A 20574-nucleotide genomic window follows, 5' to 3' on the forward strand; every position below is an offset into this window, starting at 1 on the left:
AAAAGTTCATGGGATTTACCAGCGAGTGCGGGGTCATCTTTATCTTGCACGCTAGTTACATAATGGGGGCCATCCTGCATTCATATCGATGCTAGCATGACTCATTTCCCCTTATGAATCTGGCGAGCTGTAAATCAAAAGAATGAAGATTTTGATGCTTCACGGTAAGACCTCTATAAAAGTCTTCATACAACGCGTATAAACTTTCAATGCTGACTGTTCCCCATTCTAGGATCCCGTCAATCGGGTGAACTGTTTCGAGCAAAGATCCAAGGGCTAGAGAAGCTAGTCAAGCAAGCCTTGGGGCCAGTCGCGTCCAAAGATACAGAGTTTATTTACCCAACAGCTCCACTCGCCCGAGAGGTTGAAGATGGAGCCTCAGATCTACGAGATCGCCATGGCTCATGGACCTGGCTGCAACCCGAGACAATTGATGATTTTTACCCCAAAATAAACGAGACCTTGGCCTACATTGCGACAATTATGAAAGAGTCTGGACCCTTTGACGGTGTAATTGGGTTCAGCCAAGGTGGTGCATTAGCTGCTATGGTCGCCTCGCTTCTTGAAGAGAATAGAAAAGAAGGATTTGCACGTGCAGAAGACAACGCCCTGTTATATCCCAATAGCTTTGCGGCTCTTGATCATCCTCCGCTTCGGTTCTTCGTTTCAATTGCAGGTTATGCTGCGTCGAATCCTGCTTACCGAGCATTTTATGAGCCACCCATCCAAATACCGAGCTTGCATCTCTTAGGAAGCATGGATACCGTGGTGGATGAGACAGCCTCAACTAAACTGACCGAAATCTGTGAGAATTCGACTGTTGTTTGGCATCCGGGTGGCCATACTATTCCCAGTGGAAAACGACAACTCATTCCAATTGCATATTTTATCAGTTCAACACTTAAGGCATGATCCAGAAACTATCGGTAGTAAATACAAAATCTTTGCGTGAATGATCATACAGAGATTACTCTGCTCATAGTCCTGGATATCTCCCACGGAGTCATGATAAATGGCAAAATTTGCTTTCCAAATTTACCAAGAGCCATTGAATGGGCACTTCAGCCGCTAGCGGTGGTAGGCGCTATGTAGTGAGACTAGTATGGCTCCACTGTACTTTAACCTTGATCAGCCACATGATACGAGATATCCAGAGATAGCGATACGGGTGGGCTTATTAGGCTTATTAGCTTTGCCGCCAGTAGCATCAATGTGCCGCCATAGGGCTTGGCTTCTAGGGTAATGAGTCAGAGCGACAAAAGGCTATCGGCCGAAGATTTTCATACATAGCTGATGAAAAATAGACTCCAATTTAATTTAACACACTGGTCACACCTGTATTTGAACAGAATCAAACATTCTGTCTATCCTGTCCATCCTGTCCATCTTGCGATTCTACAAATACTACCCGTCTCACCATGTCGCTACCTACACAACCTCGCACCTGGAAGCGCGACAACTTCTTAGTCTCCACTGATAAAAGATTTCTCTCCATCGCTGCGATCAATGGTGCTTTCCAGCAGGACCTCATATACTGGGCCAACGCTGTCCCTGATGAGATCCTACAACAGATCATCGACAGTTCGTTCTGTTTTGGTCTCTACAGAAAAATCAACACTGCATCGAACGAGAACACTTCTGGGTTGAATTCCGGTGACTCAGTATCCCCGCCGAGTGATAATCTAGAGCAGATTGGATTTGCTCGCCTTATCACGGACAATATCACTTTTGCTTATATCACCGACCTGTATGTCCTTCCCGAATATCAGGGCTTCGGACTTGGAGGTTGGATAATCGACTGTTTGGATGAGGTGTTGGAACCTCTGCCTTACTTACGATGGGCAATGCTGCGAACTTCGATGCTGAAAAGTCAAGAGTCATATGAGAAGCGCCTTGGAATGGAAGTCCTGAAGTCTGGGTCAATCGCAGATGGGCCAGTGATGATGGGGAAAAGGGGGCGAGCAGGTCGAGCATAATTATAAGACAATAGTTGTGGGGCTTTGAAATTCTTGAAGTGATTAATCAGCGCCGCCTTCATACTACATTGTCTCGATTATTTTAGGGTTCTCGCAGTATCTCCTATTCCAAAGGTCTAGGATATTGCATCCTGCGACAGCGGTGACCACATGTGCATGCTTCCTCGTTCAAATGTTAAATAATAAAAATGATGGTAGAACCCGAGTCTTCATGCATGGAACCCAATTAGAATACGCTAGCCCCTCAGCCCCGCTATAGTAGTGTGGGATTATGGTTCAAGTGTGGTGGAAGCTTGTTGCCCCGTGAAGAATAAAGTCTCCCTTCTGACTGGACTAAATCATGAATCGGCGTAACTTCCTCCGTCTCGGATATTTTTTTTTTCCTAATCGCAGGATGAAGAACCCTGCAGAAGCCCCACTCTCTGTTGGCTGCAAGCGTGCAGGATTGATAATCAAAGATCAGTGGAGCAGGGGACCTCGGTAGTGGGGCTATGACGAAAAACAAGACATTTAAGAGCTTCATAGCAATCTTCCTACGCCCGATTCTCAATTTTTACACTTACATCAATCTCTCTACTCGAACTCACTCGAACTCACACATCACAATGGCCCCTAACGTCCTCGTTGTCCTCACCTCCCACGATGAAATCCCCGGCAAGGGTCCCACTGGCTGGTTTTTGGTATGCATCAATTAACCCCTCCATAGCGGTAAGCTACCAAATATAAGGTTTATACACTTCATATTTGGGAGCACCATACTTAGGACTTGCACTTGAAGAGAGTCCAATGCTAATTGATTGATTAATAGCCCGAGTTCGCTCACCCCTACGATGTTCTGTCCAAGAAGACCAACCTCACCATCGCCTCGCCCTTGGGCGGCGTTGCCCCTCTCGACCCGGGCTCAGTGCAGATGTTCGCATCCGACCCTTCCTCTCAAGCATTCCTGAAGAACAACGAGTCTCTGTGGAAGAACACCGAGAAGCTCTCCGATATCATCCCCCGCGCTGATGAGTTCGATGCCATCTTCTACGTTGGCGGCCATGGTCGTACGTCTCACAACTCATCCATGACGTCATCACTCACCAAGCTAGATTGGGCTAACATTTCTTGATTTTTAGCCATGTTCGACCTTGCCCAAGATCCTGAATCCCTCAAACTTATTCAAACCTTCGCTGCTGCCAGGAAGCCTGTCGCGGCTGTCTGTCACGGTCCCGCCGTCTTCGTCAATGCGACCCTGCCTTCTGGCGAGTCTCTTCTGGCCGGTGCCGAGGTGACTGGATTCTCCAACCTTGAGGAGGATCAAGTGCAGCTCTCTTCTTTCATGCCTTTCATGTTGGAGACTGAACTGCAGAGGAAGGCAGGTAGCTATGTTAAGGCTGATGAGCCTTGGGGCCCTAAGGTTGTTTCCTCCAGGGTCGCTGGCTTCGGTGGTGCTCTTATCACTGGGCAGAACCCTGCCTCTGCTACTGGTGTTGGTGAGGCTATCCTTGCCGCTTTGGGACTGTAAATGTCCTTTTTTGAAAACGTATCGTGACGGTGCTTGTTGATACGCACTGTTGAAATATTTATGAAGTATGTGTAAATGAATATTGAGAAATAAAAACGCTTGAACATCTCCAAGAAATTAATCCTTTATATTCGATCATCCATTCTGTTATTTCATTAATAAAGTACCAATGCCCGAGAAAGGCGACCAGCATAAGAGTCAATCGTACAATCTTAATTGCAACATCAATCGTATCCTACAGTGCTGTGCTTGTCACTCGTTTCCAAAGGCTCGAGTTAAATTAAAAACAAAATTTCATTGACTTCATATCGAGGTAAATGGGATGGATAAAGTAGTCACATCCCTTTCTAATGCGATTCTAGCGCTGTTTCTTCGATTCCGTGATATCCACATAAACATGACCCAAGGGACCCTCCCCGGAGCTCCATCCCCCATACTCGACTCTATACTTGTCACTGCTGTCAATCGTCTCGACAAGATTGACATACTCTCCACCTCTATTCTCCCAGTGGAGCTCACAGATCTTTTCAGCTCCATGAAAAAGGTCCAGTCGACCCTCGCTACCACGACGGCTACTGGCATTGATTTCGCCAACACCATCAGATTTGATGGTGAGCTCATCGATTTCTTCCTCGCTCATCGATCGACGGCGGTTATTTGGGTCCCAGAAGTCACCGCTACAAGAAATTAGTATAAATGAAACAAACTACTGGAAAAACTTAAAAGATGGGAGTAAGAGATACCCTTCAATGACGGTGTTCTGGACAGTAACCTCGTTCTTGAGGTGGTCTCGAATATGGAACGAGACCCATTGGGAGTTGTACTTGTCCATCTTGACGAATTTGATGATTGTGTGTGCTTGTGCTTGTGCTTCTGCTTGCTTGGGAGGTATGCAATTGGGTTTTGAACGCGGAGTGAGAATCCTGGGGGTTTTATACGCTCTACCCCACATGAGCACAATGCGGGGGTTTACTCGTGACTGATGACTCGACGACGTAATTCACATTGCGATGCCGTGGTCATAATGAATGCGGTTGTATGCGATGATTGGTCTTCAGACGTTGATCCGTGGAACCAGCGGCATTTTCCACCTATGTAAGGTTTGCGGGGATCCCTTTGTCAACCTTGTTAGTACTGTCGCAAGCGCGTGTGCTATGTGGGGTGTTTTGGGTAACCAATCCTAGTACAAGAGACTCAATTAATATACGCGTACGCTGTGTGCGGATGGATCGGGTAAGGAATGTGCGTGGGGATTGGTAGAGAGCACCACTCAAGGTGATCGAACTCGGATGTCGCCACCTAGCCTGGTGAGCTATGCTATCGGGCTTTGTTTGGCTACTTTCTGGTCAATGCTGCATGAGTGCCTAGTCAAATAAAGCTACATAGACCCCGCATTGATAGTCTGTAAATGTTGCCACTGCTCATTTTTGTGCCTATTGAGGCGCCCTTGATAATGAGTCAACACTATCTTCCCCAGAATCCAGAATCCACCTCTCCCTTCAACCCCAGGAACACTGAGCAGCCAGTGCCGCATCAGACCATGTCTGAAGTTTTATTTTTATCAAGTCTTTACCGATCTATCTACACTTGTGCATTCATGGTGTATAGAGGTAAAGAGGCTCCGAGCCAAGTCTCATAGACGATCCCCGCTGAATCCTTGCTGAAGGGTCATAATGTCACAATTTACCAACCATATACACACCGCCCGGGTGGTCTAGTGGTATGATTCGCGCTTAGGGTCAACTCTATGCAATAACTGCGCGAGGTCCCCGGTTCAATCCCGGGCTCGGGCCTTTCTTTTTTTTTCCCTGCTTTCCCCCTTCTTGTTGAAGAGGATATCATTTTGACAGACTTCCACCCAATAAATTTCCCCCAAAATGGTCATTCAAGTCAATGAATGCCAAAGCCAAATAATATTATCATTATAAGCTTTTTTAGCGCCAGGTTCATCTGCAATTCCCACAATATTTGCATCATCACATGGAAGCAACTTGAAACTTACATAGTAAGCTGTGACAAATAGTGCGGCAGTTTGACAGAAAGTAAACACTGATCTTTGGCACATGAGCTTCAAAGGAAACATACTATCGTTGCCGACTCGCTACTCATGTCCAAGAAAAACCAATAGCAGGAAGCCAGTTAAGGCCCAACGAAGAGTGATATTCCAGCTAGTATTCATGTATATTATGTTCCAGCCCATTCCAGCGCAGGATTAACGTTACTTGCAAATGGCACAGAACCCATAAAGCCTGGTAGATCGAGGTGTTTAAATTTCTCGCGACTAGGTAGCTCTGCGTGCTCCGGGCGTTCAATTGTTGAGAAACCAGTAATGGTTTACTAAAGGACCCAACTTTCTTGTATGTACTTTTGGCCCAAATTAACAATATTGCTCTTCGTAGGAAGCTCCCACATGCAAATTGAAACTTAATTTTCGATAATTTAATCCTGTCCTGGTGATGTGTACCATAACCTTCGCCGGAGACTGTTTCCATGCATCTATCATGTCTGGTACGCGGATAGTATGTCCATGAGCGGGGTCTATACGACTCGGAGAAAGCGAAAATAGCTCAAAGTGCCAGGAGTTATTGGTGTTTTTCCAGTGCACCAATTAACGAAAGTGGTATGGGTAGAATCCTTCAGCGAACTGCCCATTGGACCAGATGTTCTCGAATGGGGCTCCCCGCACACAGACCCAGATATGATTTGCGCGGCCCCCAGATGAGCGTGGAGTTAAAGTTTTCCACTAACAAGACCCCGGATTCACTTTCACTCTCCTGAGTTTTCATTTCGTACCTCTATGCTTGGCCCCCTGAGTAACTGGAAGGGTGTATCAAACACCTTCCCAGTTCAGGAGAGATATCTCAATACTACAAAACAAAGTGTCATGAATCCCCATTGAAGATGCTAATTGTCCCACTGTGACTCAATTCAATGACTGATATCTCTGTCTCTCTGGGCCAGGACCCAGAGGGCCTTGTGGGGGGTTATGAGGGCAATAGCAACGCGATCAAAATAACCATGGGCGTTCTTGTCGCCTTGCTCTTGTATAACGCAATTGAGCTGACGGTCTTGATATTTACAACCTTCCAACGATATCATGGGCTTTACTTCTGGTCTATGATGCTTTCGACAATCCTAGGCCTTTATCCCAGTGGCATTGGCAATCTTCTGCATTTCTTCGACATTGGGCCGTTATGGTTAGCCTTCTTGCTATCCAACATTGGCTTCTATTTCATGGTTCCCGCCCAGTCATTGATCCTATACTCGCGTCTCCATCTCGTCCTCTACAATCAACGACTCCTCCGATTCATCCTCTACGCGATCATTGCAACTACTATCCTCATCGGCCCCCCAGTAACAGTCACAACATGGGGCTCAGCACTCGTCGAAAGCCCTGGCTGGAACGCAGCATACACAATCATGGAACGTTTACAAGTGGCCTGGTTCTGCGTGCAAGAGTTCTTAATATCATCGCTCTATATCTGGGAGACAGTTAAAATTCTCCAGATGAGTACTGCGACTAGCAAGCGTCGGAAAAATATCATGTACCAGCTGCTTGCTATCAATGTCCTGAACGTGGGAATGGATGTGGCGATTATCGTTGTGGAATATGTCGGCTTGTATTATTTGCAAGTCCTTCTAAAATGCACAATATACAGTATTAAGCTGAAGCTTGAATACGCTGTCCTTGGAAAGTTGACGGCAATTGTGGAACCGTCACATTTGGAACTGACGCCGAGTGGCGAAAATGATCTTTCGGGGATCTTTGCTGTTCAAAATGACAATGTGTGTGACTCAATGCCGACCAAGTGTCATATTGAGCTTGCCTCTTATAGGCTACATAACGATGATGTTTGAGCCAGGGATCGTCTGTGACAACCAGCTCCGTTGTTTTCTTACTGTACATTGTCATGAGATCGATGATTGAACAACATCGTTTCTCCTGTTTATACGAAATTATCCAAATAATATAATGAACCATATACGTACCGATCAAACACTCAATCTAGTCTAGTCGATATATATACGCAACAAAACAACAACCAGGAAATCAGAATCAAAGAGCGCATGAAATTAATAAAAAGAGATATCTCCGCTATGAAGTAAAGCCATTGAACACGCTGCGAATTATATTCCTCTCAAGCATTCTCATTAAAGCTAGGCAGCGCCATTTGCAATTCCATATTAAGCTGGGATTCCCCTTCTTCCACACCAACATTATTTGAATCTTCAGGAACCTCCTTCAGCTTTCGGCGTCGTTTCAGTGTAGGTTGCAGCTGTCTCTGACCAGCAGGACGAAGGGCTTTACAAATGAGCCGAACCTGCGCCTCAGTATAATAAAGCCCCTTCCTCCTCAAATGGTAGTAAACATTTTGTCTGTTGACTATTTCCAGCTCTCCAATAGCAGCCTTAGCTTGTAGTATTGCATCGATATTAAGCTGGTTTTTCCGCTCTTCAGGTGTAAGCCGGAGGGAGACGCCAAGACGACGCCGGATGCGTTCAAGAGTCCGCGATGACGAAGGCGTGCCTTCGTCGGCGAGGATCTTGAGGATATCTTTCGTGCCAAAAAGAGGGAGGAGTTCTTTGACTCGGTCGCGGATTTTGGATTGTATGTTTGGGGAGGGTCTAAGGAGCTCCCAGGCTCGAAGGCGGTCTTTCAGGGTGGTTCGGCTGATGACGATTTCATATCTATTTTGGAGGTGGTCTATTATCTCTTTGTGGGAGGCTTTGGGGAATAGTTCGACGATTTCATCCTTGTAGGGCTCGAGATCGATGCGTGGGCGCGGCATGGTGTGGGGAAAGCTGGAGGTTCAAGAGTTTTCGGCAGGTGGCGGGAAAGAAGCTGGTAAACGTGTGGGTCAACCCGTCTATGTATGGAGTACTGTGACGAGCGGGATCATAGCCACCCCGCTTCTGATAATAGCTATTATGAGAGCTGCGCATTATTGTAACCAGGTGTACTACAAATTTTCAATAAAATAACATTTAACATGGACGTACTTTGTATTTTGTATTTTGTGATTTTTCTTTGTTGCTCAAAAGAGGCTTTGTTGATATAACTAATAATTTGCGAAATGGTCACATCTGCCCAGCTAACTCAATCGGTAGAGTGCCAGACTTTTACTCCAACAGTAATCTGGCGGTTGCCGGATCGTACCCGGCGTTGGGCGTTATTTTTTATTTTTTATTTTTATGTTTCTCGTTTTTTACCTCTCTTTCCTAAAACTGTCTACTCTTTTCAATATTCCAAAGTTCTTTATTCTATCCGTATGAAAATCTGTTATATTCTTTATAGGTGGAAATCCATGCTTCCAACCAAGACAGAGCAAACCGTCTGGCGAATCTTCTCACTCGTTGCTTTGGGCGCGCCCCGCCCCGGTGTTATATATACACATAAGATCTCTAATCGGGATAAGGTACTCAAAAGATACTCAAAAGATACTCAAAAGAATCAAACTATCCAGCCCATGTATGATCAAACCTCGCAGTGCTTCTCGTGACAATTATAACGTATTCCGTTTCACGTCGGGGCTGTTTAATTATTATGTTCATATCACTAAGGGAGTTGCCAGCGGGCTCTTACTATACAACGGTCGACTGGCTTTCCAGCGTTCCCCATATTTAGACATTTGTTGATACATCAAAGGGCCGAAACAAGTGATGCCCGAGCTTTATAGAACAAATTCAGGAATCATTCCAGAAACCGGCGCGCCATAATGTTGAAACGCGTATCGCGACTCTTGACAGTTGCAGGGTCCAGATTCTTCAGATAACCAGACGCAAGCTGTGTCCATCCATGATACGCCAGTTGCTGAGGATACATCGCACCTCTATTGGCATTGAGCGTTCGTTTGAAATTCCCGACCTCATCTCCTTTAATCGGTTCATGCATATACTTAATATGCTTCTTTGTCCAAGTTGGCCAAAAGAATGCTGCTGGGGAAAGGTCGCAAACTTCATCCGGAAATAAAACAGATAACTCCTTCGGCAAGATGACAGAGTGATAGTTCCACTCCGAACGAGAAAATGATACGTAGCTCTCGCGCCAACGTTCAATGAATGACGATCCTTGTCGAGCAATTATCACGGCATTGCATATTCCATGGCGGTCTCCACCTTCATTTCCGAGGATGAGATCTTTCTCCAAATGAAGAAGGCGATCGAAGTCGCGGAGGGGTATAACATCCGTGTCTAGGTATATCCCACCCTCATTGTATAGAATATCCAAGCGCAACAGATCCGATATATGGGATATCTTCCACTTTTGTTCCACCTGTACAGGGTATTCTTTCTTCAAGTCGTGTTGTACCAGGGTCAAGTGATTGGATACCTTTGCAAACCACTGGTTTTCTTTGTTGAGGGAGGTGTAGTGGAGGACGATCTGATCGGGTTGAAGCGAGATTAAAGTTGCTCGGATGGACAAGTATGTAATGAAGTTCAGATCAGGGTTGTTCAGCCATATGAAGTGAACAATGTTCGGGATTGGATTTGTCGAAACAATATCATTCGCAAAACACTTTTGTTCATCTTCGGTATCGTGAAAGTCGAATGTCTCAACTGCGCTATCGTCCGATCGGTCGATATGAGAACCGAAGTGATTTCTGGATAGGAAGAGTGTGGATAGAATCACTGAAACTGCGCAAAAAATTATTATAGGCTTGGTAAAATATTTGATTCGAGACATTTTGAGGAAAGATGGGCCCTGAATCTATAGGGGGGAGTCCCCGGGTAAAGTATTAGGGGTTTGTTGGCCGATCTCCCGTGAGGCTTGGATCTTGCGACACGAGAGCCACGGAATATCCCACGTGCGTATATCTTGTCCATGTTGGGGAATTAAATAGGGGAAGTTTCAACAGACGTGTTTCAACTCTGTTAGGCCTTTTTTCTTAGGCTCCTAGCTAAGTTACGCGACAACTGAAAGTCTTATCGGTACATAGGATCGTTATCTATGTGCCTGCCCATCTAAGCCTTGATGTTAACGTCCATTAAGGTGGTCTTCATGAACAACGTTAAAACAAGCAATCTTTAGCAATATTCGACGATTTCGTTGATTGTTTTCCTGTAATCGATCTCCTTTGGGCTAGGAAAGAAAAAGTCCAATCTAGTTCGACAAGTCTTCCTCCCATATTCTTAAATTGACAGGCATCATTAGCCATAGTTCCTAAACCATAAACTAACTTAACTACTCTATGCTTTAAAACATTACTATACCCCTCAACTGAGCTTTCATCCAAGAGCTGTGGTTACTATGGGCGGCATTCTAAGTATAAACAGTTCACTGGTGCTACCTACATGATAGAACACCCATGAGCCCAGCATGAAGACCGCCACGAGATCCATTTCCCACCTTTACAAACCAAAGCCCGTACAACTCAGCACCGAAGCTTTTAGAGCCAATGAGGTGTCATGTGAAGGTCAGTTCCCCTCCACACGCTCATAAAAAGTGGACCTGAAGCCCCTCTTCTTCATTTCACCTTGTATTCTCCACCCTGCAACAGCAATCACAATCACAAGCCCTATAGGGCTGAAGCTTAGCATTAGCCCAAAGCTACATTCATTAACAAGAGTCCACATAACCGGTAAATTCCTCTCGAAATCTAATTGGAGATCTAAATATGGCTAAAAGTAACACAGGTAATATCACACCAAGCGTCGGTGGGTCAGTATCACCCTCACCCAATTAATTGAAGAACATAACCGCCGACAACATGGGGTTTCTGAGAATCAAGCAAGAGATCACTTCCCAAAGAGATTGATGGCCTTGTTCGAGGGATATAAGGCGATCTGACTGCCCCGACCAACGGCTTCTTTCCGCAGACAATCTGTTTCCATTCATCCATATACTATATCAATTCACCAATACACCAATTCACCACTCGTACCTTTGAAGAATCATCTGCTTTCCACAATGGGTCTCATTAAACTTCTTCTCAAAGTCATCTTTGTCCCCATCGTTGTTCTCATTGTCATCGCGATCGCTATTGGCATCTGCATTAAGATGCGTCGAGACAAGAAGAAGGAAGAGGAAGAGGTCCAGCGACGAGGCTTTCAACCCCCTCCTGTGACGCAATGGGTCTATCCAGATCAACTACAGAGCCCTGTACAGAAGCCGACGCCGGTTGTCTATCCGATGCATACGCCGGGGCAAATGGAGGCAGGGATTGTCAGGCCTGGACCGTGATAGAAAATAGGTAAGAGAGGAGAAGAGTCCAGAGATGACAGGCTGGGGAATCATTCTGACTTCGGCCCTTTAGATCACGCTAGCTTTGAGTATCCGATGCTGGCTTTTTAATTAGCCCATGAGTGGACCAAGTAGGATTGTCTGTTTTGCGCTAATTGTCTGTTTTGCGCTATATCTGTGTCTTCTCTTTGTCTCATAATTATTCTATTTTACCATCTTTCATCCACGTCTATTCTCGATCCGTCCAAGTGGTGTCCGATGTTCAATATTTGATATGCATATTGAAAATATCTCCATTATACTTTCTAGCTTCCCATAATTCACGAGTTTGCCTAGTTCATGATTGCGTACCCATGCTTCAAACCACTCCAAACTTGAAAGTTGAAAGCCCCAGTATGACCATTTGTTTTAGTCCCAAGAGAAGATTGATCATATCTCCTCAATTGTACTTCTTACCCTATAGTGTGATTCATATTCTACCAATAGAAGATTTTATGATCCATAATTCTGCTGCCTAGCATCTGCATCTTGACGCCGTCCGACCATTTCAGGGGAAACACCTCAGGTCATACAGACAACGCGCCAGTCCAACCACATCTAAACTAAAAGCTAAATATGAAACAATTTTCTTTGACATATACCCTGTCCAGCTCGAAATTCACAGAATAGACGTATAAAGAGCACTGGAACAGAAAATGAATGATGTCGTATCTTCGCTGATCATCCTGCCCTACGACAGGGCTGAAGGGACTAGTAGTGTTCGGGACTAGGCTTGTATTAGTGATGGGGGTGTGGGCCGGAGGTATTTCATTCGTTTCATCACCAAATAGGAATTATGTCGCAGGAGGGCTATTAATGTTAAAGGCGTTCTCAGTGGGATCAGTTTTCTCTACTATTTTGTACTTTTATTATGGGCATATCCTCTTCAATGTCTTAAAAATCTCAAAGCTAATACCTCGAGGTAGTAAGTCTTCCTAAGGACAGGATTCGGGGGAAATGATCGAGCCATCATAAATCACTGGAATAAAAAGGTAATCTCAATTTTAGACTACCATACATTCTACCTAATAATAGGCCATAGGATATCTCTTTCAACGATTTGTCCACAGACCTGTAAGCGTCTTCATGCATTTAAGATCACGTGGTCTCGCCTATTTCCTGTTCAGGTCCATAGTGGCAAAAATCTCCACCTCTTCAACAACTAGTCCGGTATGGTGTAGTGGCTAACATCGCTGTCTCTCACACAGCAGCCGGGGGTTCGATTCCCCCTACCGGAGTTTCTTTTTGCTTTTTGCCACTCTAATTATCGACTTTATCATTCTCAATAAAATATCAGCTAACAGTCCTGGTCTATCATCAAGTGTAGTCTAGATTGAGGAAGGATCTGGTAAAGTGATTGAGATTCCTTCCAAACTACTTTTTAACCTAGCATACCTTTCACGGCATAGACCCAATACAATTCACTACTATAGATTTCTAAGCAGAGTGATGGAAATTCTTTACGAGTTCAGAAGAAAATGATACCCAATTGGAATATATTGGACTAACTATTAACACAATAAAGCCTATCAAAAACACCGATGCACTTAGTAGCTTTGCATAAACAGTATTAGAAACAGAAAGAAAGAAAGAAAAGAGGCGAAAAAGAAAAACATCAACATAAGTCATGACAAATTTAACAAAGATATCCCAGTACCGGTATGCTTGCGTATGCGTTTCGAATTTCAGAAGAATCAATTAGAAGTTCAGTGGACCAGACCATTGATTGAATCTAGGCAGAACCAAGGAACTTCAGCACAGACTCACGCTCCTCAACAGGAAGCATAGAGAGAACCTGCTGAACACCACGGAGACCACCCTCCTTGTTTCCGATGAGAAGCTGAGCAACCTCCGATGCAATACCTTCGGTGCGGAGACCCTCAACCTTAGACTGCACGAGCTTCTTGTTATCCTCGTACCAGGTGGCAACCTTGCGGTCGTCGTGCTCGATTTCATCGTCGAGCAGACCGGTCCAGGAGCGCAGAGAGCGCAGGTGAGCAACGCGGGGAGACTCGGTGTTGGTGTGGACGGGGATACCGGTAGCGGGGATGGTACCAGCGGCGCCAGTAGCGGGGGTTTGAACGGGAGCAGCAGCAACCATGCGCTTGACGATGAGCTCTTCGCTGAGACGGCGGCGCAGACGCCAGTAGAAGAAGCGACGGGCGTTCTGCCACTTGAGGGGTTGACGAATGGTGTTCTTGGCTTGCATGCGGCCGGCGCGGTCGTGGAGGTCGGCGAATTGGAGAGCGATCTGCATGTAGACGGGGAGGAGCTGCTCTTCGCGAGCGGCCATCTTGGTCTTGATCTCGGACAGCTGCTCCTTGGTGAGGGTTTGGTCTTCCAGGGAGCGGCGGAGGTCACCGTATGTAGGGTCCAGACGGGCCATGGTGTCGAGCTGCTTGTCACGGCGGTACTTGATGTTGACGATACCTTCGGGCTCGAGGACACCACCGCGGGATTCTTCATCAGCGTACATCTCCATCTGCTCGGGGTTGATGGTAGGATCAACGACGACCCAAGATCCACCACGGAGTTCACCATGGGGAGGAATGTAGACGAAGATGGGCTGCTCGTACTTGACGAGAGCGTCGACGATGTAGGAGCCGTACTTGAGAACCTCGTTGTACATGTCACGCTGACCACCAGAGAAACCTCTCCAGTTGGCAAGGATCATGACAGGAAGTTGCTCACCGTTGTTGAAGTCGCGGAGAGCCTGGGCGGTCTTGTAGGCGGAGTTGGGGTACCAGACACCACCGGCCTCTTGGGTGATCATCTCCATAGAGTCGGGGTTAGCAGGGTCGGCAGGGGTGACGTTCTCGACTGAGCGAGTCTCAACAGCGATAACACCCATGGGGATACCACCGAGACGAGCACGACCAACAACGACGGTCTTGGCCCAACCGCCAAGAGCCTCCTCGAAGGAGTCCTTATCGAACAGACCGGAGAGGAAGCCCTCCTCCTCCTGCTTACCTCCGATGAGCCAGCGGACATCGTAGGCCTGCTTGGCAGGGGGGGAAGTAGCCAATGTCACGGTCCCAGTCATCAGACCAAGCACGGATGGGGACGGGGGCACCCTTCTTGTCGGGGACGAAAGACATCCACTCGACAATCTTCTGAACACCCTCGAAGTCATCGGTGGCAGTCATGTGGGAGACACCGTTTTTGTACATGATCTGAGTACCACCAAGCTGCAAGTTAGAAGTGTAAACCTCACGACCCAGCAGCTTGTTGATGGCAGGGGCACCAGTAAGGATGATAGGCTGGCCCTCAACCTGGATAGCACGCTGACCAAGACGGACAAGGTAGGCACCGATACCAACAGAGCGACAAGTAACCAAGGTGATGGTGAAGATGTCCTCGTAAGCCTTGGAGGTGGCACCGGCAATAAGACCTGAGCCCTTCAGACACTCAACACCAAGACCATCCTTAGCACCAATAACGGTGGTTATCTTGTGACGCTCTTCACCGTCCTCGTTGATGGGCTCAGTAATAACTGTGCTCTCCTTGCTAGCATCGAAGCGCTTCTTAACCTCAGGGGTGAGGTAGAGGTACTTGAAGCCAGCCTCAGGCTTGGCAGGGTTGTTCCATGCAACGGAGAATTGAGGAATCAGCTCATCAGCAATACCGATACGGGCACCAGAGTTGGCAGACAAGTAGATACGTGGGATACCCAGCTTGCGAGCGAGCTCAGTGCACTTGTGGAAGAACTTGTCTTCCTGGGGGCCGAACGAACCAATCTGGAAGGTGATATCGTTGGCAACAATGATGAAGCGACGACCACGGGGGTACTCAGGGGTGCGGGCAGTGACGAGCCATCCGACCATACCGTGAGAGTTAGTACCAGGCTCACGGGAGACCTCCACAAGGTTATCAGTGTCATCAAGAACAAGCTCGCTGTAGTCGATGCACTCGCCAACAGGAGGACGCTGAGAAGCGAGAGAGGGAATAGTGGCGAGGGCCTTGGTCCAGCTGTTCTGGAAAGCCTGGCGGAACAACTCGGGGAAATCGTAGACGTACTGAGTTCCCATAAGGTGAGCCTTGTAACGCTTGGGCTGCAGCCACTCCTTGGTGGGGTAAGGTGTAGACACGGGGCGCATGTGCATAGAGCCGAGCTTTGTGGTGCCACCAATGCTCTGAAAGATCCACTCGCCCTTCTCGGACTTGCGCTCGATGTACAGCTCAACCTGAATGATGAATCCGTAGGTGTTGCTGATGATCACACGGAGAGGGTAAGGCATACCAGTGCTAGGGTCAGTGCAGAGGATACGGATCTCAGCACCAGTGACACGAGTGCGCCACAGGCGACGACCGAAGCGGTCGAGGAAGCCAGCCAGAGCTTGCTCGATATCAGCAGGCTCAAGGTTGAAGACAGGCGAGAAGTTGATGAAGATGTGGTTCAAGTCGGAGTTGTTGTTTCCGATAATCTCCATGGCATCCAGAATGTCGTTCATCAAACGATCAGCCTCCGAGATAAGGTACTCGGCAGTAGGGATGTCATCACGGAGACGACCAGGGCGCACCACGGTGCGGACGAAGTAACGCTTGTCAACAGCCTTGTCGTTCTCAGGGCCCTTGCCGAGAGCCTCGTAGACGTGGATGTTACGGTTCTCAGTGAAGACGGGCTTGATCTTGAACTTGGACATACGACCCAGTTCAAGCTGGAAGGCCAGAGCAGGCTCGTTGTGACGGATACTAAGGTCCTCCTCGTACAAAGGTCCACGGAAAGTGAAGTAGCCGGGGTAGACACCCTCCTTGCCACAGATGAAAGTGACACGGCGAATGCGACGGGCAAGCAGCTCCTCCTTGGTATCGGAGAGCAGCTTCTCCATCTGAGCAACAAGCTGGGCATCGTCAAGGTCCTCGATATCACGGATGGCAATGTTGCAAACTCCAGTGAGCTCGCTATCGTTCTCAGTCTTGATGGTGCTTGTGGGGCGACGCTTGCCCTCCAGATTGGCGATCAAGCCGCTGCTACCAGCAGCAGCCTTGGCGGTACCAGAACGAGGGAAAACCTCCAGAGCCTTAGCCAGAGATTCCTCAGCATCCTCCAGATATTGGACGGGAATGATCACACCCTTGCGGACGGGATCACTGGAGGTGTCGTTGATCATGTAAGACATGTCGCTGATAGAGTTGAGACGCTTGAAGGGGCTAGGGATCTCAGAGATAGGAGTGCCAGGGGCAGAAGGCTGAGTGGAAGAGACAGAGCCGAACTCAGACTGGCCAAGCTTGCCAAGGGTGAAGTCCCAAGACAAGAAGGGGCTCTCACTAGAGGGGCTGTAGTCAATGGCCTTGAGGGTGTAAGCACGGTAAGCACGGCGCACGTAGACCTCGAGAGCAGCGAGGGTAACCCATGGGTCGTTGTGGACGAAGAAGCGGGGAAGGACGTCGAAGACAGTATACTTGGAGTCAACAACCTCCTTCAGGGCACCGAAGTCGGGCTCGCGGTGCTCCCAGCCAGTCTCGCCATAGCGGGACTCCACAACCGAGGATCGCAGGATGTGCTCCATCTGGGACAGACGCTCCTCAAGGGAAGGCATGGCGCACTGGATAAGGACCTCACGGGCCTTGAGGGTAACCTTGGCGGCGGAACGAGCCTCGAGCTCGGTAAGCTTCTTGAGGATAGGCTTGAAGTGGGCGCTAACATTGCCAACCTCGGGCTGATTGGGGCGGTACATGTCAAGGATGGCTAGGATCAGGTTGTTCTTGGAACCGATACGGCTGTGAGACAGAACAGTAGCAACGACCTTGGTGATCTCCTCCTTGTTCTCCTCACGGAGCTTGAGGATGACATCTTCATCACGCTTGGTACCAGTAGAGAAGAGTCTCTCGACCTCGTAGTACTGCTCAAGGAGGCCAATGAAGACATTGTATTCAGCAACCTTCAAGCCATCAAGGTACTTGTTAATAACGTGAACCAGAGGCAGGAGAGTAGTGCGGAGGATCTCAGCATCAGCAGGGTTGACATTCTCCTCAATGAAGCGGACAAGGGTCTTTTGAAGCTGCTTAGCAGGGAACTCAGCCTGGCGAGCGCGGGCCTTATCAACAACGGTCTGCAGCTGAGCGTCCAGCTTCTGAGGCATACGCGAGTGCAGAGCAGAAGACTGGGCATTCCACTCTCCGTAGGGAAGGTCAGGGTTGCGAAGGACCTCAACCAGCTGCTTCAGGGTGTTGTTCATGATGACCTGGTTGTCGAAGCCACGCAGGATGTTCTCCAGGATGCTGTGGAGCAGAGTGAAACGCTGAGGAGGCTTGGTACCGAGAACGACAGGGGATCCAAGCTCGGGCAGCTGGCCAGTGAAGGGGTGGGCATGCTTAACACGAGAGGGGTCATCCAGAGCGAGAATACCGAGGATGTCACCAGCCTCAAGAGTAGCTCCAGGCTGCTTGATGAGCTGCACAATACCGTCTTCTTGGGCGATGAGAGGCATGTACATCTTCATGACCTCAACTTCGGCGTAGGCCTGACCGGCACGAACGTGCTCGCCGTTGTCAACGGTGAACTTGACCAGCTTACCGGGAGAGGGCGAACGGAGCTGAGTAGGGTCGTTCTCCTGCTCCAAGAGACAGGTCTTTCCGTCAACACTGAGACGGGTGGCAGCAGGCTCCTCCTTCCAGTAAACGTTGTGACTGCGACCGTTCAGCAGAACAAGCAGACCACCGTCAGCCAGAGCGCGGACACCAACGGAGCACTTGGATCCGTTAATGAACAGGTGGTAGCTGTCAGGGCCGGCACGGGTAGCAGTGAACTTGTAGCGGTAACCCTCGTAGATGAAATCAACGGGGAATACGGTCTTCAGGACATCCTTAGAGGGAACCTGACCCTTCTCAAGGCCACGACGGTACTCATCGACACCAGCCTCACTGGCAAGGTGAGCCTTGGTGACAGCACCGCAAAGAGTGGCGATAATGGGATCGGGACGCTCAGCAGTCAGCTTGTTAGAGATCAGCTGATCCAACCATCCGGTGGTGATGGTGTTGTCCTCGAAGGCAGGGGTCTCCAGAAGCTTAATGAGGTACTCAACGGTGGTACGGAAATCACCACGAATGCTCAGTTCCTTCAGCGCCACAACCATGTGCTTTCGCGAAGCGGAACGGTTCTCACCGTAGGCGAAAATGTGACCGAATTGACTGTCGGAGAAACTGTGAATACCACCAGCTGTACCGACGGAGAAGTAACCCCAGACATTGGAGGAACTACGGAAGTTCAGCTCGTGCATAGTACCGCTGGAAGGCTTGAAACCCTCGCCAGGGTCTTCAGAGGTGATACGACAAGCAGTGGTGTGACCCTTGGGCTGTGGGCGGCGCTGGACCTGGAAGCTCTCCTCGCTAGAGAAGTCGAAGTCGATCTCGGAAGAGGTGTTGGGGTCAACACCGTATAGGAGACGAATGTCACGGATCTGGTGCAGAGGGATACCCATGGCAATCTGGAGCTGGGCAGCGGGCAAGTTGACACCAGAAACCATCTCAGTGGTGGGATGCTCGACCTGAAGACGGGGGTTCAACTCAAGGAAGTAGAACTTGTCATCGGAGTGGGAGTACAGGTACTCAACAGTACCAGCGGAAACGTAACCGACCAGACGACCCAGGCTAACAGCGGCCTTCTCCATGGCCTGGAAAGTAATGGGCTTGGCGATAGTCACAGGAGCCTCCTCGATAATCTTCTGGTGACGACGTTGCACGGAACAATCACGACCAAAGAGGGAAATGTTGTGTCCGTACTGATCGGCCAGCAGCTGCACCTCCAAGTGGCGGGCATTTCCAGCCAGCTTCATGATGAAGATGGGCGAACCAGGGATCTCATTCGCGGCCGCATTGTACAGAGAGACGAAGTTCTCCTCGCTCTCAACCTTACGGATACCCTTACCACCACCACCTTCGGAGGCCTTGATCATGACAGGGAAACCAATTTCCTTGGCCTTTGCCAGACCCTCCGCGGGGGAGTATGTACAACCCTTGCTGTAGATCTCATCCCTAACGGTCACAATTCCCTTATCGTCAACTTCCACATCGTCGACACCGGTTCCTGACCAAGGAATACAGGGGACACCGGCGTGTTGTGCGACAATGGTAGAGGAGATCTTGTCTCCCAGCGAGCGCATGGCCGAAGCGGGGGGACCAATGAAGATAATCCTCTTAGGGGAAGCAGCCAGAGACTCTGGTAACCGGGGGTTCTCAGAAGCGTGACCCCAACCAGCCCACACGGCGTGGACATCCATACGCTCTGCCACATCGACAATCAACTCGACGTTGGCGTAATTATTATTATTTGTACCACCGGGCACTTCGACGTATTGATCGGCCATACGAATGTAATCGGCGTTTGCGTGCAAATCTTCGGGGGTGGCCATAACAGTGAACTGAATAGCGCGCTCATTGCCGAAAGTTTCATAAGCCCATTTCCGTACTGAACGGATCTCTTTAACGGCGGCGATACCGTTGTTGGCGATCAGCACCTAGAGAGAGAGAGAAATCGCGAATGTTAGTTTTTAGTTTTTTTTTTTTTTTTTTTTTGGTGGTTGTTTTCCCCTTCATCTTCATATTTCAATCCCAATCGCATGGATCTTGTACAGATCTCATTTTTCCTCCCTATTTCTGTTTCATGATTCCCCGCTTCTTCATATGTAACTTACCGAGCTGATCACGGAGTGACCACCATGATTGGCAACAAAGTCCTTGACGGTACTGGGAGGCGCTACTTCCAGGTTGTTGCCACCGATAAAATGTGAGGGGAGGCCGCTAGGGTGTGCGTTGCCGTTGGGAGCACCCATGATGTGTATGTGTCGATCAATTTAGACCGATTCAACGCCCATACAGAGAGTCGTGGTGTGTGTGGGTGTGAGGGAATTCGGATATTAAACAGCACTGCT

General features: G+C 48.4%; 9 protein-coding genes across 9 annotated transcripts; 5 read left to right on the plus strand and 4 right to left on the minus strand.

Annotated features, from left to right (window-relative positions):
• Nucleotides 1-142: 142 nt before the first annotated feature.
• On the plus strand, nt 143-912 carry N7478_002782 (alpha/beta hydrolase; the record flags this gene model as incomplete). Its single annotated transcript, XM_056918996.1, has 2 exons — nt 143-164; nt 233-912. The coding sequence occupies 2 exons, from the start codon at nt 143-145 to the stop codon at nt 910-912; spliced, it is 702 nt and encodes a 233-aa protein (XP_056782154.1).
• A 506-nt stretch (nt 913-1418) lies between these two features.
• Nucleotides 1419-1976, plus strand: N7478_002783 (uncharacterized protein; the record flags this gene model as incomplete). The annotated part of the gene is made up of 1 exon (XM_056918997.1): nt 1419-1976. The coding sequence occupies one exon, from the start codon at nt 1419-1421 to the stop codon at nt 1974-1976; it is 558 nt and encodes a 185-aa protein (XP_056782155.1).
• A 605-nt stretch (nt 1977-2581) lies between these two features.
• Nucleotides 2582-3483, plus strand: N7478_002784 (type 1 glutamine amidotransferase domain-containing protein; the record flags this gene model as incomplete). Its single annotated transcript, XM_056918998.1, has 3 exons — nt 2582-2656; nt 2785-3022; nt 3095-3483. 3 exons carry the CDS (start codon nt 2582-2584, stop codon nt 3481-3483), a joined length of 702 nt encoding a protein of 233 aa, XP_056782156.1.
• A 358-nt stretch (nt 3484-3841) lies between these two features.
• On the minus strand, nt 3842-4315 carry N7478_002785 (aegerolysin family protein; the record flags this gene model as incomplete). The annotated part of the gene is made up of 2 exons (XM_056918999.1): nt 3842-4160; nt 4227-4315. The coding sequence occupies 2 exons, from the start codon at nt 4313-4315 to the stop codon at nt 3842-3844; spliced, it is 408 nt and encodes a 135-aa protein (XP_056782157.1).
• Nucleotides 4316-6414: 2099 nt separating this feature from the next.
• N7478_002786 (uncharacterized protein) lies at nt 6415-7341 on the plus strand (the record flags this gene model as incomplete). The annotated part of the gene is made up of 1 exon (XM_056919000.1): nt 6415-7341. One exon carries the CDS (start codon nt 6415-6417, stop codon nt 7339-7341), a length of 927 nt encoding a protein of 308 aa, XP_056782158.1.
• A 281-nt stretch (nt 7342-7622) lies between these two features.
• Nucleotides 7623-8273, minus strand: N7478_002787 (Clr5 domain-containing protein; the record flags this gene model as incomplete). Its single annotated transcript, XM_056919001.1, has 1 exon — nt 7623-8273. The coding sequence occupies one exon, from the start codon at nt 8271-8273 to the stop codon at nt 7623-7625; it is 651 nt and encodes a 216-aa protein (XP_056782159.1).
• Nucleotides 8274-9175: 902 nt separating this feature from the next.
• N7478_002788 (putative glycosyl transferase) lies at nt 9176-10168 on the minus strand (the record flags this gene model as incomplete). The annotated part of the gene is made up of 1 exon (XM_056919002.1): nt 9176-10168. The coding sequence occupies one exon, from the start codon at nt 10166-10168 to the stop codon at nt 9176-9178; it is 993 nt and encodes a 330-aa protein (XP_056782160.1).
• Nucleotides 10169-11392: 1224 nt separating this feature from the next.
• Nucleotides 11393-11665, plus strand: N7478_002789 (FeoB-associated Cys-rich membrane protein; the record flags this gene model as incomplete). The annotated part of the gene is made up of 1 exon (XM_056919003.1): nt 11393-11665. The coding sequence occupies one exon, from the start codon at nt 11393-11395 to the stop codon at nt 11663-11665; it is 273 nt and encodes a 90-aa protein (XP_056782161.1).
• Nucleotides 11666-13436: 1771 nt separating this feature from the next.
• On the minus strand, nt 13437-20475 carry N7478_002790 (acetyl-CoA carboxylase ACC1; the record flags this gene model as incomplete). The annotated part of the gene is made up of 3 exons (XM_056919004.1): nt 13437-14674; nt 14736-20160; nt 20338-20475. The coding sequence occupies 3 exons, from the start codon at nt 20473-20475 to the stop codon at nt 13437-13439; spliced, it is 6801 nt and encodes a 2266-aa protein (XP_056782162.1).
• Between the last annotated feature and the right edge of the window lie 99 nt (nt 20476-20574).

This window comes from Penicillium angulare (genome assembly GCF_028827245.1).
Source record: "Penicillium angulare strain IBT 27051 chromosome Unknown utg000003l_segment0_segment0, whole genome shotgun sequence".
In the NCBI taxonomy this organism is placed as follows: Eukaryota; Fungi; Ascomycota; class Eurotiomycetes; order Eurotiales; family Aspergillaceae; genus Penicillium; species Penicillium angulare.